The 17,373-nt window shown below is 39.3% G+C and overlaps 2 protein-coding genes across 5 annotated transcripts in view; one reads left to right on the top strand and one right to left on the bottom strand.

The window, feature by feature from the left end:
* The window catches only part of RFC4 (replication factor C (activator 1) 4, 37kDa), a 16,373-nt gene extending 4,592 nt beyond the window's left edge, over positions 1–11,781 (top strand). Inside the window, exons 3-10 of one of the 2 annotated variants that reach the window (XM_005876281.2) lie at positions 2,668–2,747; positions 6,784–6,903; positions 8,843–8,986; positions 9,172–9,292; positions 9,952–10,077; positions 11,279–11,359; positions 11,434–11,550; positions 11,633–11,781. In XM_005876281.2, the coding sequence (XP_005876343.1) occupies positions 2,668–2,747; positions 6,784–6,903; positions 8,843–8,986; positions 9,172–9,292; positions 9,952–10,077; positions 11,279–11,359; positions 11,434–11,550; positions 11,633–11,728 (885 nt within the window). In that variant the 3' untranslated portion in view covers positions 11,729–11,781. The remainder of the gene's footprint in view (positions 1–2,667; positions 2,748–6,783; positions 6,904–8,842; positions 8,987–9,171; positions 9,293–9,951; positions 10,078–11,278; positions 11,360–11,433; positions 11,551–11,632) is intronic. The other variant, XM_014547753.1, reaches the window with a different exon arrangement.
* Positions 11,776–17,373, bottom strand: part of EIF4A2 (eukaryotic translation initiation factor 4A2) — a 6,230-nt gene continuing 632 nt past the window's right edge. The window contains exons 2-12 of one of the 3 annotated variants that reach the window (XR_314188.2): positions 17,053–17,098; positions 16,834–16,966; positions 16,413–16,552; positions 15,493–15,661; positions 15,299–15,408; positions 14,906–15,049; positions 14,459–14,596; positions 14,128–14,217; positions 13,827–13,906; positions 13,281–13,387; positions 12,503–12,565 (exon numbers count right to left, since the gene is read on the bottom strand). Coding sequence is in view for 1 of the 3 variants with exons in the window: in XM_005876279.2 (XP_005876341.1) it covers positions 12,421–12,565; positions 13,827–13,906; positions 14,128–14,217; positions 14,459–14,596; positions 14,906–15,049; positions 15,299–15,408; positions 15,493–15,661; positions 16,413–16,552; positions 16,834–16,966; positions 17,053–17,098 (1,195 nt within the window). In the remaining 2 variants the exon portion in view is untranslated. Of the gene's footprint in view, positions 12,566–13,276; positions 13,388–13,826; positions 13,907–14,127; positions 14,218–14,458; positions 14,597–14,905; positions 15,050–15,298; positions 15,409–15,492; positions 15,662–16,412; positions 16,553–16,833; positions 16,967–17,052; positions 17,099–17,373 lie in introns of all 3 variants that reach the window. The other 2 variants (XR_314189.2, XM_005876279.2) reach the window with 2 other exon arrangements.

Below are 17,373 nucleotides of genomic sequence, written 5' to 3' on the forward strand. Positions count from 1 at the left end.
AATATTCAAAGTGATGAATGCCAAGAACCTACAACTAAGATTACTTTATCCAGCAAAGCTATCATTCTGAATTAAAGGTCAGATAAAGAGCTTCACAGATAAGGAACAGCTAAAGGGGTTCATCACCACTAAACCAGTATTATATGAAATGCTGAAAGGTATCTTTTAAGAAGAGGAAGAAGAAGAAAAAGGTAAAGATACAAATTATGAACAACAAATACACATCCATCAACAAGTGAATTTAAAAATCAAGTGAATAAATAATCTGATGATCAGAATAAACTGGTGATTATAATAGAATCAGGGGCATAGAAAGGGAGTGGACTGACTATTCTTGTGGGGGGGAAAGGGGTGTGGGGGATGCGGGAAGAGACTGGACAATAATCGTACACATATGAATGAGGACAGTGGTGGGAGGGCAAGGGTGGAGGGTGGGAGGGGAACCAGGTAGAGGGGAGCTATGGTGGGAAAAAAGAGGAACAACTGTAATAATCTGAACAATAAAGATTTAATTAAAAAAAAAAAAGAACTCAGTGAAGGAAGAGAAAAAGTTACAGATGAAAGTGGTATTTGGTTTTTGCTTTATTTCCAAGATTGGCTTCCTTCCTTGTAACCTGGCTGCGTTGAAGTAGAGATTCTTTTCGTTTTTGCTGCCATTGTTTTCTTCCTGGAATTACAGTACAACAGTGCATATTTTGAAAGAAGTTATATTTATAAAACTATTCAAAATATTTTTCTTGCCATAGCCAGGTGTTGCTCAGAGGTTAGAGCAGCAGCCAGCACACCGAAGGGTCATGGATTTGGTTCTTGGTCAAGGGCAGGTACTTGGGTTACAGGTTTGATTCTGGCCCCCGTTCGGGGGCAGCGTGTGGGAGGCAAGTGATTAATGTCTCTCTCACATCAATGTTTCTCTCTCTCTGTTTCCCCTCACCCCCCTCCCACCTTCGTCCCTTCCACTCTCTCTAAAAATCAATGGAAAAAATATCCTTGGGTGAGGTAGGAGAAGTGGTGAGCAGATCATGGATGTCCTTAAAGATTATGGTAAACCAGTCGATTTGTTTGTCTGCTTCTGTTTTCCTACATGCGAGTATGAAGCCAGTGAATAGTTTTAAGTAACAAGCAGAGTAACATTGATTTGGGTGAAGAATGGATGGGAAAGGGTGGAGGTTGGGGGTTAGGCAAGAGTAGAAGCAAATAAACTACTGCCCAGTTTCCTATGTGCAATTATTTCCCTACATGAAAGGACATACTGAAGAATGTACAGTTTTGTAAGAGAGCTCATTAGAAATTTTTACATTTATTAATCTGTACCACAGATCAATTGCCTGCTTTATAAGGAGCCAAGCTAGCTATACTTAAGGTATAAAAGAAGATAACCAGTTATTTAACCTTATCCTTCTTTCTCTAGTGAATTCTCCCTGATATATACAGGCATCCTACAGAGTACATGATCATGATGTGGAGTACTGCCTGGCATTTAATAGATGCTTAGTTCTTTTAATGTTTCTGTTTTTGCAATCTCAGTTCATTCAAAGCCCTAATATGTTTTTTCACTCCTTTTTCCTCAGTATTGGCCAAATCCAATTACTCCTTCATTCTATTTCCACTTTGAAATAACTGACATCTTTATCAAGTATAAAATCTTGCCCAATGCTGAGCAAAGGGGTGGGACAGGGACCTGGCAAAAGCCTGGGGTTCTGAAATAAAAGGTTTCTAATTTCAGCTTTGAAAATTCCACCTAAGTAAATTAGGAATAGAACAATCATAAATATGATTCAATTTAAGGTATTAGAAAAACATATTGGGGAAGAAGTCATCTATCTTCTATATATATATATAAAAGACTAATATGCTAAGTGTGCCTCCTACCTTCCAACTGGTCGCTATGATGCGCACTGACCACCAGGGGGGCAGTTCTCAGGTGACACACCCCAAAACCAGAGAGGAGGGAGCCCAATTCCTCCAGGGGCAAGCGATTCCACCTTAGGCCATAGGTTATGTTGTTGCTGGGACACTGTTGGCCCTGAATCTGGTTTACTGCACACTTGCCACTTGCATTTGCATTCCACACACTGTACAACAGCAACTTTACAGAGTGCCCTCTCGCACTCCGGGGCCCCTCGGGATGTCAGAGAGTTGGTTTCGGCCCGATCCCCGCATGCCAGGCTGAGGGACCCCACCTGCCGGAGGGACTTCGCTCACCCCACAGACACTGGGGAGGGACCGTGGGAGGTTGGCTCCAGGGCGTGTTGGCCTGTCTCTCCCAGTCCCGCCCTGCCAGCCACCTTCTAATTAATTTCCTTTCAACGTGCACGAATCCATGCACTGGGTCACTAGTAGTATTATATGGAAAAGCAGGATTTAGAACTGAATACTATGATACCAGTTATATTAAGAAACCTGTTTATTAAGATACTATAGACCCAATACACAAAATTCATGCAAGGGGCTCGGCCCTCGCAGCCACAGCTGGCCCTCGCAGCCCCAGCTTCGTCTGGAATGTTGTCCGGACGGTCCTTCGGCTGTCCAGTCTAATTAGCATATTAGCTCTTTATTATATAGTATATGTACCCTCTCTATTGGGGAAATTACTGCAGTGTTCCAGACATTTTCAGTCTTCCTTTATTTGTGCCAGAGTACAATTTAAAAATAATTTAATTTCTACAGCTCCCCAATCTCCTGTTTTATGGGCCACCTGGAACTGGAAAAACATCCACTATTTTGGCAGCAGCGAGGGAACTCTTTGGGTAAGTTGAAATATCTTTTTTTTTTTTAGACTTGACACTGAAAATCTCTGGTACTGCTTTTCTTTCTCTAAAAATTTGCATTTGGTTTTTCTGTGAAATTGCTGGGTTTGTTTTCATTTCTGAATTTTTTATTAATCCAGTGGGTTGATTTCCAGTTCCACTGCTCCAGTAAATTTGCTTGCCTACATCTTTTGTGACCTTCATTCTGAACCTTATTCAGTGTTTGAATATATTACACACAGGGAGCCCCATGAGATAGATAGATAGATAGATAGATAGATAGATAGATAGATAGATAGATAGATAGATAGATAGGTATTTTAATCCTTATCTGAGAATATGATTTCATTGATTTTTAGAAAGAGGAAGCGGGGGGAGAGAGAGAGAGAGAGATGACAGAAACATAGACCACTTGCCTCCCGTATGCTCTCTGACGAGGTATCAAACTTTCAACCTAGGTATTGAACCCACAGCCTTTTAATGAATGGGATGGTCCTCTAACCAACTGAGATACCCAGCCAGGGCATGATTTTATATATATACATATATATAAATATATTTTTTAATTTCAGAGAGGAAGGGAGAGGGAGAGAAACATCAATGATGAGAGAGAATCATCTATCGGCTGTCTCCTGCACGCCCCCCACTGGGGATCGAGCCCGCAACCTGGGCATGTGCCCCTGATCAGAATCGAACCCAGAACCCTTCAGTCTGCAGTCCAACGCTCCATCCACTGAGCCAAACTGGCAAGGGCTTATCACTATTTATTATGATTTTGGGCCCAGAAAACCCAGCCTGTCTTGTCACATCGATAATTTTTTTTTTAATCTTTATTGTTCAGATTATTACATTTGTTCCTCTTTTTCCCCCCATAACTCTCCTCCTCCCAGTTCCCACCCCACCCTCCGCCCTCACTTCCCACCCACTGTCCTCATCCATAGGTGCACGATTTTTGTCCAGTTTCGTCCCGTATCCCCCCCACCCCTTTCCCCCACAAGAATAGTCAGTCCATTCCCTTTCTATGTTCCTGATTCTGTTATAATCACCAGTTCATTCTGTACATCAGATTATTTATTCACTTGATTCTTAGATTCACTTGTTGATAGATGCATATTTGATGTTCATAATTTGTATCTTCACCTTTTTCTTCTTCTTCCTCTTCTTAAAGGATACCTTTCAGCATTTCATATAATACTGGTTTGGTGGTGATGAACTCCTTTAGCTTTTTCTTATCTGTGAAGCTCTTTATCTGACCTTCAATTCTGAATGATAGCTTTGCTGGATAAAGTAATCTTGGTTGTAGGTTCTTGCTATTCATCACTTTGAATATTTCTTGCCACTCCCTTCTGGCCTGCAAAGTTTCTGTTGAGAAATCAGCTGACAGTCGTATGGGTACTCCCTTATAGGTAACTGACTTTTTTTCTCTTGCTGCTTTTAAGATTCTCTCTTTGTCTTTTGCTCTTGGCATTTTAATTATGATGTGTCTTGGTGTGGTCCTCTTTGGATTCCTTTTGTTTGGGGTTCTCTGCACTTCCTGGACTTGGAAGTCTATTTCTTTCACCAGGTAGGGGAAGTTTTCTGTCATTATTTCTTCAAATAGGTTTTCAATATCTTGCCCTCTCTCTTCTTCTGGTACCCCTATAATTCTGATGTTGGTACGCTTGAAGTTGTCCCAGAGGCTCCTTACACTATCTTCGTATTTTTGGATTCTTTTTTCATTTTGCTTTTCCGGTTGGGTGTTTTTTGCTTCTTCGTATTTCAAATCTTTGACTTGATTCTTGCGATCCTCTGGTCTGCTGTTGGGAGTCTGTATAATATTCTTTATTTCAGTCAGTGTATGCTTAATTTCTAGTTGGTCCTTTATCACAACATCGAGGGTCTCACTAGATTTCTTAAGGATCTCAATACATTTATCGGCGGTTTCCATAAAATTCTTGAAAAATCTTAGAACCGTGGTTTTGAACTCTATATCCAGTCGTTTGCTGTCCTCCATTTCTGTCATTTGTGACCTGTTTCTTTGTCTTCGCATTTTGTCTGCTTCCCTGTGTTGGTAGAGTGGTTTTGTGTGCTAGGTGTCCTACAGGGCCCAGTGGCTCAGCCTCCCCAGTTACCTGAGGTGGACACTCTTGGTGCACCCCCTTGTGGGCTTTGTGCACAGTCTTGTTGTAGTTATGCCTTGATTGTTTTAGGTGTCACTGGGAGGAATTGACCTCCAGGCCAATTGGCAGTGAGAATCAGCTGTGTCTGCAGTGGGAGAACTTCTGTGCTGAAGACACCCTTCTGGGGCAAGACTTGCTTCAGTGGGGCTTTGGTGCTCACTGAGTCTGCCCCCTGAGTGTGTTCCTTATGAATACCTTTGAGTTCCGACTGAAGCCAGACAGTCCCGCTTCTCCCATTTGAGTCTGGGTCCCTAGAGACTCGCCAGGATATGGAGCTCAGAGTCTGAGACTCCCTCCTGATTGAAACAGACAACCGCGCCCTCAGCCGCCAGCCCTCTCCGCATGCACTCCGCACCTTAGTATTTCACCTCTGCACTGCGCCTCCTCTGAGTCTCGGTATGCTTTCCTCTTTCCTCCTAGTTGTAGAGCTTCCACTCAGCCAGCCTTCCTGTGGTTCTGGATGATGTCCGTTCCGTCTTTTAGTTGTATTTTTGAAGTGGTTGTTCGAGGCAGCAAACTCCGGCGTTAACCTATGCCACCATCTTAAAATACCACATCGATAATTTCATCACACTCTTAATTATTACGTTAACATGTTTCGTATGATCAAATCTGTTGTGTCTGATGCTACTGACCACACCACCTCTTGAGTTCCTTCTTGCACTGGCTTTCCTAGGCCCTGCCTCTGGAGTGGCTGGACCAGATTCTTACCCTCAGGCATCCTGAGTGTAAGCAGAGTGTATGGTCGCCGATACAGTATGATTCTAGGTATAGCAGAAAATCTCTGTGAGCCACCTTCCTAGAGTCCTCTTCTTAGATTCTGTCTTGGCTTAGCCAACCATTGTTTAGGAGCCCTCTACCTAGAAAGATATTAGCCCGGGTCTGATACCCATGCAACATGCTCCAATATAGCAAAGATATCTTTTTGGAAAATATTTAGGAAAAATAAAACAAATTTAAATCTAGTTTTTTCTTAAAAGTATATATAAGTAAGTAGAAAAATTACTAGAAGGAACCTTTCAAAATAGTGCTTTGGGTGTGCCAGTTGTTTTAATTATCTTTTGATTTCTCAGATTTCCCTACAGTGAACTACTTTTAATAATTTTCTTAAAAACTCACTTTAAGCCCTAGCCGGTTTGGCTCATTGGATAGTGTCAGCCTGCAGACTGAAGGGTCCTGGGTTCGATTCCAGTGAAGGGCACATGCCCAGGTTGGGGGCTTGGTCCCCAGTAGGGGGCGTGCAGGAGGCAGCCCATCCATGGTTCTCACTCATTAATGATGTTTCTATCTCCCCCTTCCTCTCTGATAGCAATACAAATATAATAAATAAATAAACTCACTTTAAAATAACCATTCATGTTTTAATCTAGTAATTTTATTTATAGCAAGCTACCCTATGGAAATAATTCAAAATGTACTGTATTGCAGCATTATTTAAAATTGCAACATACTTAAAACTAAACGTCTAACAATAGAAGGATGCTAAATAAGTAAATGGTGGTACAATTGTAGGATGAAATGTCATATAGCTATTAAAATGGCATTTCGGGAGCTTCACAGCTATAAAAATAGTATTTTGATTGGTTGCAAGATGGCAAGATGATTATGATACAATACAAAGTGGAAAATTGATTTAAAATTTTATATATTATGTGATATTGTTTACCTATATTTTTAAAAAAGCATGGAACAAAGCCAAAATGTTAACTGCATGTCTCTGCAAAAGAGATAATACAGAAACAATTGTGTACCTTCTATCCATATTGTTTAGTAGGTGGATTTTAAACTACTGCAAGATGTGCAAATGTTAAAATGTGGTTAAACCTCAGTTACTTACATGCTCTATGACATTTCATATTTGCTTCATTTTTACATAGGCATGAACTTTTTCGATTAAGAGTTCTTGAGTTAAATGCATCTGATGAACGTGGAATACAAGTAGTTAGAGAGAAAGTGAAGAATTTTGCTCAATTAACTGTATCAGGAAGTCGTTCAGAGTAAGTTTCTCTTCTCCATACCATGTCATTGTATTGTTTAAAATAAATATTTCTGCCAAATTTACAACTTTTTTCATATTGGATCATATTTTTATCTACATTATTTAAAGCCAGAAATAAACTTTCCATTATAATTAATTTTGTTTAGCTGTCAAGGGTTTTCCACTGATATTTTGTCTAAGGAGTATTTATTAATTCAAATGTGATAGTTGGGTGGTGCACACATAACAAAAATCCTGCTTTTGCTATTGTGTTATTTTTAAAAAGTCAACTATCTTAAGCTTCAGTGTATATTTCATAGTAGGGTGACCATATAAGTTCTTGTCCAAACTGGGATGCTTTTAGAATGAAAAAGGGGGTATCTATAATAATAAAAGTGTAATATGCTAATTAGACCAGAGGTCCTTCCAGACGTCCTTCGGTCCTTCTGGATGAAGCCAGGGCTGCAAGGGAAGCCTGGGTCCTGGGTACCTGCCAGAAGCTGGAGGGAAGCCCAGGTCCCGGGTGCCTGCTGGCAGCTGGAGGGAAGCCGGTGCCGGCAGTTGGAGGAAGGAAGGCCTACTCTTGCATGAATTTCGTGCATTGGGCCTCTAGTTATTAATAATTAAATAGGACTGCCCTAAATTAAACAGGGATGTTTAGCCAACTACTTATACTCCTCAGGTGGCAAAGTTTCAAGATTAAATTTTTGGTTCCTGGCATATATTTAAATTTATATCAGAGCACACATTAAGAATTTATAGGAAGTGAATGACTAATTTTTGATATCCACCTTGAATTGACAATGCATATAAATCATATCTGATAAGGCACTTATATCAAGAATATATGAAGAACTCTTACAACTCAATAATAAAAAGACAACCTAATTTTAAAATGGGCAAGGTATGTGACTCAACAGTACTTCAAAGAAGATACACAAATGACTGATAACACATGAAAACATCATCCACATCATTATCCATTAGAGAAATGCCATTCAAAACCATGATGAGATGCCACTTTACACTCACTAGGATGGCTATAATAAAAAATACAGAACATAATAAGTATTGGCAAGGATGTGGAGAAATTGGAACCCTTATACATTGCTGGTTGTAAAGTAAAAAGATTCAGCCACTTTGAAAAGTTTGGCTAAAAGTTAAACATAGTTTTACCACATGACCCAGTAATTCTACTCCTATGTATGTACCCACAAGAAATGAAAACATGTCTATTCAAAACATGTACACAAATGTTCATAACAGCATTATTCATAATGGTCAAAACATGAAAATGACCCAAACACCCATCAACAAATGAATGGACAAATAAAATGCAGTATATCCATTTGCTATATTATTTAAAAGGAATGAAGTAATAGCACTGCAATAGGGATGAACCTTGAAAATATGCTAAGTGAAAGAAGTCAATCATAAAAGACAACATGTTAGGTTGACATCCTATGATTCCATTCATATGAAACTAGAGGCCCTGTGCACGGATTCGAGTACCGGTGGGGTCCCTTGGCCTGGCCTGTGGGGATCGGGCTGAAACTGGCTCTCTGACATCCCCTGAGGGCTCCTGGATTGCGAGAGCACGGTTCTCCGGTGAGGCATCCGGGAATCGGTCTCCCTCCTCTCTGTTTCCAGGTGCATCATTCAAGAACTGCTGCTGCCAAGTCACCGCAGCTTGGCAGCTCATATGTTGAGCGTCTGCCCCCTGGTGATCATTACTGGTCAGACAGTCACTTAGGCTTTTATATATAGAGATGTCCAGAATAGGCAATTTTGGAGACACAAAGTAGAGATCATGATTGCCTGTGGCTGAGAGAATTGGGAGAGAAGAGGAGTAATTCCTCTTGGGCATGAGACTTTTCTTTGGGAGGATGAGTATGTTATAAAATTAGATTGTAATGATGATAGGTTAATTATTACTCCTATGTGTTTCTCTGAATCAGTGGGAAGCCATGTCCTCCTTTTAAGATTGTGATTCTGGATGAAGCAGATTCTATGACCTCAGCTGCTCAGGCAGCGTTAAGACGTACCATGGAGAAAGAATCTAAAACCACCCGATTCTGTCTCATCTGTAATTATGTCAGTCGGTATGTATATTGCCTTAAAGATAGATGCTAGGCAGCCTTATTTTGCTAACCCTCAGTTAAGGAGAGAAAAAAATCAATGTTTCAAGGCTACATTAATATCTCCTTCATCAAATCTTGATAAAAATGAGTTCTTTGGGGGAAATCCTTCTTTTAGACACTGACTTGTTTTGTCCAATATTTTACAGAATAATTGAACCTCTGACCTCCAGATGTTCTAAATTCCGCTTCAAACCTCTGTCAGATAAAATTCAACAGCAGCGATTACTAGACATTGCTGATAAAGAACATGTCAAAATAAGCAATGAGGTAAGTACTAATTATTATTTCTTGTACTTACTAATTATGTTGATGAATGCATATGAAGAGGCCCTGAAAGGAGTCATGTGTGTTGCTTCAATTTCTGATGCCAATTCTTCAGGCAAAATTAAGCTAAATGAACAATTGGAATGTCTAGGAATTACAGATTTAGTCTTTCTGTTACTATTAGCAATTTATTATTAGTATTTTAGAGACCCAAAACTGGGGCAGATTTCATACATATAATGCAAATTCTGCAGCAACAAATCTCTATAATGACAAGATTTTAATCTCCTAGCTAATAACTCCACTTCAAAAACTTATTTTTGGTACAGTGATAGAATATATAGGTCTTTTATTCATTATAACAGAATTCAACCATAATTTGAATTTTCTTTATGTAATCAAAAAGGTATGATGAGAAGTGTTGAACATCTCTGCAACTTTCAAAGGCAAGAGATCTCTATCCTTCCATTGGACTGAGGCTGTCTCCATGAATTCTGCCACTATAGGACTAATAATATTCCCTCAAAAATTGAAATAAATTTCATTTCTCCCCAGTAACTCTTGGCTAAAATATAGTGCTTTTCACTTTATTAAGATCAAAAAACTTTAACTGGTCATCATAGGTAAAAAACACACAAAAACACCTTTTTTTTTCTTTTCAGGGACTGTCTTGTCTTGTTCAAGTATCAGAAGGAGACTTAAGAAAAGCCATTACATTTCTTCAAAGTGCTACTAGATTAACAGGTGGGAAGGAGGTCACAGATAAAGTGATCACAGACATTGCTGGGGTAAGAACATGAGTTATTCTGAAATTCTTTTAGGCAGCTTTTAGAAAATTTTCACCTAACAAGTATATATAGAATGCTTTGTTATGTGCTTAGTCCACTCAGGGTGCTGTAACAAAATACCAGACTGAGTGGCTTACAAACTACAGAAATTCATTTAATAGCTCTGGAGTCTGGGAAATCCAAGGTCAAGGTGCCCAGATTCCGTGTGGTGAGGACCCACTTTCTAGTTCTTGGACTCCTAATTCATAGATGGCTTGCGTCTTCATATGGCAGAAGGGAGCTCCCTGGGCCCTTTTATGACACTAATCCCATTCATGAGGGCTTCACCCTCATGACCCCATCACCTCCCAAAGGCCTACCTCCAAATATTTTAGGGATTTTTTTTTTCAACATAAATTGGGGAGGGGGTTACATTTAGTCTATAGCATGTGCCAAGTACTGCGCTAGGAACAGTACTAAGTGAATAACCTGGGAGTATCAGAATGCTGCAGGGATCTTTATTGTTTAAACTAGTACAGATGTCCCATACCTCCAACATCCGTCCCCCCTCTGATGTCTTTTCTTATAAATGTAGTCTATTCTGACAAAGGGTCATATAATAAAGGCACATGCATTTTCAACTTTAAGAGAAATCTTTTGTTAAAGAAAATAGAGGGCCACACCGGTCTTTTGAAGACAAACAGCATTAGTCCCTTTTTTCTGGGTACTAGGGATTATTTAAACCAATCTCTTTAGAGGCATCTTTCCTTGGAGAAAAGGCACTTTCCCTTAAAATGACTTTAACCACTGCTTTGAGGAATGACAGCCACTAGGATATCAGCCACTGTTAAAGCCAGAAAGCCCAAACTTGAGAATATTTTCAAGGATTTTAAAAGTAATGTATCACCCTATTGCATTGTAGTGACTGGACTAATGTATTGGCATAGCCACCTGGAGAGCATATTTAAATTTCAGGTCCAGTACCTTTTTCTGGATCACCTGTCAGCTCAGAATTGAGTATAAGGCTTGGAGAAGACCCTTTTCCAGTTCCTTGCCTTTTCAACTCTGGATTGACTTATCAGGATAGCAGCTGTCAGCTTTATGTCATTTGTTAGGAAATGTCCTTTTACACAGTGAAGCAACCAAGCATGAACAGAAGGGAGTGGGCACAGGCTTGCAGAGTTATGTCCAAACTGCCTTCCCCCAAAAATTATCTTTTTAGGTAATACCAGTTGAGACAGTTGATGGAATATTTGCTGCATGTCAGAGTGGCTCTTTTGACAAGCTAGAAGCTGTGGTAAAGGTAAAAGTTTAAGTTATTTTACTAACTTTGGGGAAGAGAAAATTAAATGTTGACACCATGTAATTTTGTTACAGGACTTAATAGATGAAGGTCATGCAGCAACTCAGCTTGTAAATCAACTTCATGATGTAGTTGTAGAAAATGATGCTCTTTCTGATAAACAAAAGTCCATTATTACAGAAAAACTTGCTGTAAGTAGGCACCTTTGCACATTTCAGCAACATACTTCTACCTAAAAGGGACAATTATCTAACCTTTTTTTTTTTCTTATAGGATGTTGACAAGTGTTTAGCAGATGGTGCTGATGAACATCTGCAATTGATTAGCCTCTGTGCCACTGTGATGCAACAGTTAACCCAGAATTGTTAAAACCATATTCAATTCATACTGTTTTACAATAAAATAATGAAAGCACCTTTAAAGTGAATATACAATTTATTTAACATTCAAACTTCATTAAGACATGTGCAATATGGCAATTTTACTGGGGGGTTAACCCTACCTAGGATATGATTGCTTGCTGGGGCTTAGCAACAGGGTCCAGTTCACACTTAGCACTAATTAAATACTTTATTGAATAAATACAATACCAAACAAAATGCATTCAAATGCTTCCTAAAAAAAAAAAAAAATCAATTTTAAAGGCCTTCTATTCAGGCTAATGACAAACACAATAAAGGCAGATAAGCTAGTTTAACATAATTGGCTGATTTTATACAGCACTTATATCTTTTAGTCCACAAGTATATTATTAAATGATAGAGAACATCTAATACAACCATTTCTACATAACTAGGAAATAAATTTCTAAGAAAAAAAGATTTTACAGACCCCATCTTTTGTACCCAACCCCAACAGTCTAACTCTAGAGGATAAAGCCAATGACTCTCCTCACAAGAGCTCACGACTAAAGTCGCTTTGCTATCAAAATCTGTATTTCTGATCCGTTATGAGCATTGAGACAAGATTCAAATATTCCCAAAGAAAGAAGCACAATGCACGTTGTGATCGCCTAGTCAGCAACAGCGAGCACTGCATTCAAAACTATCTCATCCCGGGAATTAAATAAGGTCAGCCACATTCATTGGCATTTCCTCCACTGTAGTATTGTAGAAAGTCTCAATGTCACGAAGAATCCTCTTGTCTTCTTCAGTAACAAAGTTTATAGCCACACCTTTCCTCCCAAATCGACCCCCTCTGCCAATTCTGTATAAGAAAAGAAAACAGCAATTAGAATGTTACTTCTAACAATGCATGAGTTACTGAACATGATGATCCACTTGTTAACCATCAGCTGCTGTTTACTTATCAAGGTTATAGTTCGTGCTTCTAATTGGAGCACTATCTGCTAATCAATATCTAGAGGGAAAAAAATCTTCCTTTGCAGTTAGTGCCAAAAGGATTCAAAGCTTGTCTGGCTGCAAAATGAGATTTTATCAGATGCCTTGAGCATTGTTATTTTTAAAGCAGATGACAGTATTGTGTTTGGGGTAGTGAAATTAAAAAAGCCCATACCAAAGTGGGCCAGCCAAGAGCAGAAGTCAGCCTGGGACAGATATAAACACACCGGGATGAAGCAAAAAAGAACAGTTATATAATCCATATCGGCGCACTTCTGGAACTGTAAACTGTAAACACAAATGCTGCACGGTTAACTATTGTCTAAGCTTACAACTTTTTCCAGTGGGAAAACAAGTATTTGGTATGGTAACCCAAACTCATCACTGCTTTTTGCTCAGTTTCACACGTTATAACTCAAATTACTCAAACGTGTTTACCTCCAAAGCAACTTTCTACCTTCCTGATAGAAACCAGACAATATAAAACCACCTAATAGGCTAATATACAAAAATGCCTTGGCTGGAGCAACTTAAAATATAAAATAATCATTGACAAAAGAAAAACAAATATAAATACCGACTCGCTCTTTATTCAAACAGTGTGCTGTTTCGCTTATGATTCCACGTCCTAAATTACGTCAACGCCGTTTCTGAGTGCCATCTCGTCATCAACTGCTGCTATCGACTCCTGTTTTTAAAAAGTCTTTTTTTACATCATATAACAAAGTACAATTCAATTTATTTAGGGATAAAGCCACTATAACTAAACCAGGGACCGCTCAAATTGCTACCAGACAACACCAAGAAAATCCCAACTATAATCACCAAGAAAGCACATGGACACACAAGAGCATCACAAAAAATAAAGCTCAAAAATAATCTAAGACCAACAGATCTAAACTAAAACAATCTAATCCATAGGTATGAAAGTCCACAATTTGGGCAATGTTTGCAATTGTTTTCCCACTGCATGACCAATGTTCCCAAGTACAATTTTTAATTTCATCTTACCAATTTGACACTGTCTACTGAATCAGTTCCCTGACTTGAAGTTACCTTTCAGATAAATCAGTAGAAAATACATGAGCTCATTTTACCAATACAGTAACAAGGTGCCATCTACTCACCTGTGAATATAGTTTTCACGATTGGTAGGTAGATCATAGTTTATAACCAATGACACTTGTTGCACATCAATCCCACGAGCCTGAAATACAATGGTATGGTATTAAAATTCTAATTGATAAACTAGAGACTTAAGTAATGTAGGCCACAAAATAGTAATGGGCTATATGTTTAGTGATATAGTCCACTGTGGAGTGTGGTCTTTATTCTCCCAAAGAGCCTAAGTTGGTAAAGGTTATTAAAAAACCTTCACCCAAAATAAAACTTTTGGTAGATCAAAACGAGCAGCTAAGATTTACTTACCAACAAGTCAGTAGTGATCAGAACACGGCTTGACCCTGATCGGAATTCCCTCATGATAACATCTCTTTCCTTCTGGTCCATGTCACCATGCTGCAAATTAACAAACCTTCATTCAAGAATCACCAGTCAGTCAATATTTATTTTAACAATTATGTATGAGACCAAGCGTCCCTGGCTGCTACAGGAGTCTATCAGACAAGTATAGTTAAGAAACAACTTTATTTTGAGCAGGGGGAACGACAACACAGCACTTAACAGCTATATTGTAGTCTGAATCCTGCTTTAATAAGAGAAGACATTGTAATTACCACTATTAGAGAACACCTCTTACCAGAGCAGAAACTGTGAAGTCCCTGGCATGCATTTTCTCAGTGAGCCAGTCCACTTTGCGCCTTGTATTGAGAAAAATAACGGCCTGTGTAATCGTCAGTGTCTCATATAAGTCACAAAGTGTGTCCAACTTCCATTCCTACAATATTTCAAAGAAAAAGTTAAGTCATTAAAATTTTGTTTTCAACTTACAATTAAAAATTCGCTGTTAGGCTGATCAGAAGACATGTTGCACCAAATTTTAAGACAAAGGACACTGGACATTAAGAAAGAGGTCCACCCCAGTCTTTATCATCTAGTGCAGTTACTTTTCTTCTTGTGTGTACTCTGCTAGCATTATTACAAAAACCAAGATGTGATCCTAGTTTCTGCAATTTTAGCACAGTGCTTATACAAGAAGGTCAAAAATCTGGCTACATTCTTTATGTTTAGTAATTAGACAAGTTACCTCTCTTTCAACATTAATATAAAACTGTTTGATTCCTTCAAGGGTCAATTCTTCCTTTTTCACCAGAATTCGAATTGGATCTCTCATAAATTTTTTGGTCACCTCCAACACATCAGTTGGCATAGTGGCAGAAAGCAACACAACCTTAAAAAAAACAACCAAAAAGACATGATGTTATCACACAAGTAGTTAGCTGAACTTTTACAATACTCAAAAAACCATGTTTGAGGCCAAGCGTCTCTGCCTAGCTATGGAATTGTGCTAGACAGAGATAGTTATGCATCAATTGCTTTAAGCAGGGGGAACGACAATAAAACACTTCAGTTGTATTGTAACAGTTCCTGCATTAAAAACCTGACCTCCAGCTATTGTAGGGGATGAAATAAAGCTCACCTGAATACTTGTATTTAATTTTTGGAAAATTTCATAGATTTGATCCTTAAATCCCCGGCTCAACATTTCATCTGCTTCATCCAAAACAAACATTTTGATCCATTTTGGAGCTGTTAAAAAGAAAATCATACTATCATCCCTCAATTTTAAAATTATAGTAAAAAAATTTATGCTCAATTGACAGCAATACTTACAAAGGTATCTTCTGTTTAGCATATCAAACACTCTCCCTGGTGTACCAACAACAATATGTGGTGCTTCGGCCTGCAGTTTTTGCATTTCATTGCGAACATTGGTTCCACCAATGCAGGCATGACAAGTTGCTCCCATATAGTCTCCAAGTGCCAAAATGACCTTTTGGATCTAAAAGGCAAAAGCCTTAATTATCCAACAGAATTACAGATTGTGACTAAACTTCCAAAGCATAATGGCAAATATGTGGCCTACACACAGCTTTTATGCATGCATAGCACTTAACTACTTCCAAGCTCAAAATGAAGACTGATCTAACTGCTTGGAGGTATAATTCCCTTGAAATGTCTTGTTCCTTGTCAAACTTGGGATCCTATTGTCCCAGGTACCTGCTAGATGAAGAACTAAAAACACGTCCTTTATTCTTCATTGTGTAGGGAGCCATAAATAGTGGGCCACGCTCTGCAATTACAGCTACAACAAATCATTGCTACATTAATTTTCCCCAAAGGGCAGTGACATTGACCTGAATAAAGCCTACAGTTTTATTAACAATGTGTACTTCAAAGCCTATATTAGCAGTGAGTCTTGAAAACATATCATGCAAAAAGATGCATCACAAACTAGTAACATGTCACTGCAGTTTTCATGTTGCACAACTGCATTCAAACTTAAAATTGAGACCAGATCTAGTCCACCCTGAACAGAAAACTTTAGTTTCTCCATCTGTTATATAACCCTGCAAACCATACTTGCACACCCAGTTCCTATTTAACTTTTAACAAAAACTCCCTGCATGCATGGACAGTTAAAAGGTTTCTGATAAGACCAATTTATACTGTTTTGAACTCTTCAGTTGTGAAACCTGAAACCTATGCAACACGCAAGCAGTTTGTTTTTTTTTTAACTACACTATCAATACCTGTTGTGCCAGTTCTCTGGTGGGGGCCAATACTAGTGCTTGGGTCTCCTTGAACTCAATCTCCAACTGTTGCAGGATGGAAATAGCAAATGTGGCTGTCTTGCCAGTACCTGACTGAGCTTGCGCAATCACATCATACCCTAAAAAAAGTAGGATACATATTTACCGATCCCACATCAAACCGTCACTTCTAGTTTACACTATGTATTCCATTTGGAACATGAAATATGCCCAAATAATCAAGTGATCAGCAATGAGTATTCTCTTCATTTCAGGTCAGTCCCGAAAGATGATTGCCATCATTTCACTTTAAGGAATACAAGTAGGTAGGTACTAGTCCCCCAGACTATTTGCCCTTTTATAGTGCAGGCCTATGTAAAACAATGCTTCGCTGTGATCAAGTGCCAACGAATTCTTTTACCTTTAATACAAGGAATAATAGCTCTCTGCTGAATAGCTGAAGGCTTCTCAAAACCATAAGCATAGATGCCCCGGAGAAGAGACTCCTTTAAATTCATATCGTCAAAGTTATCAACAATCTCATTCCAGTTGCTCTATAAAAAACAAACATTTAAAACGGAATAAATAGGATGACCAACCTCACCTGTCCACGGCTTCAAAATCCACACCCATTTCTTACCTCGATGACACCATCGGGTTCCATTCCCTCTGGGCCGCCATGTTCTCTGCGGACGAAAAGACCGCAGTTAGAGAACACCTTTCCAAGCCCCGCATCCGCACCTCAGGGAGGGGGCAGCCCTTCAGCCCCTCTCCCGTCCGGTTACTCTCCCCTCCCCTCCCCTCCCCTCCGCGTGGTCACTTCCTACTGAGAGAGCAAAGGAAGCTGGCGGGGCAGGACACACCATTTATCTTCCGAGCGTCCGCCGGCATGGCTGAGAGCGGGGACGGCCGGAAAAGCTCCGGGCGGCCGGCCCTTCCCCCCAGCCCTGCGCTCCGGTCT

The sequence above is a fragment of the Myotis brandtii genome, unplaced genomic scaffold (genome assembly GCF_000412655.1).
Source record: "Myotis brandtii unplaced genomic scaffold, ASM41265v1 scaffold483, whole genome shotgun sequence".
In the NCBI taxonomy this organism is placed as follows: domain Eukaryota; kingdom Metazoa; phylum Chordata; class Mammalia; order Chiroptera; family Vespertilionidae; genus Myotis; species Myotis brandtii.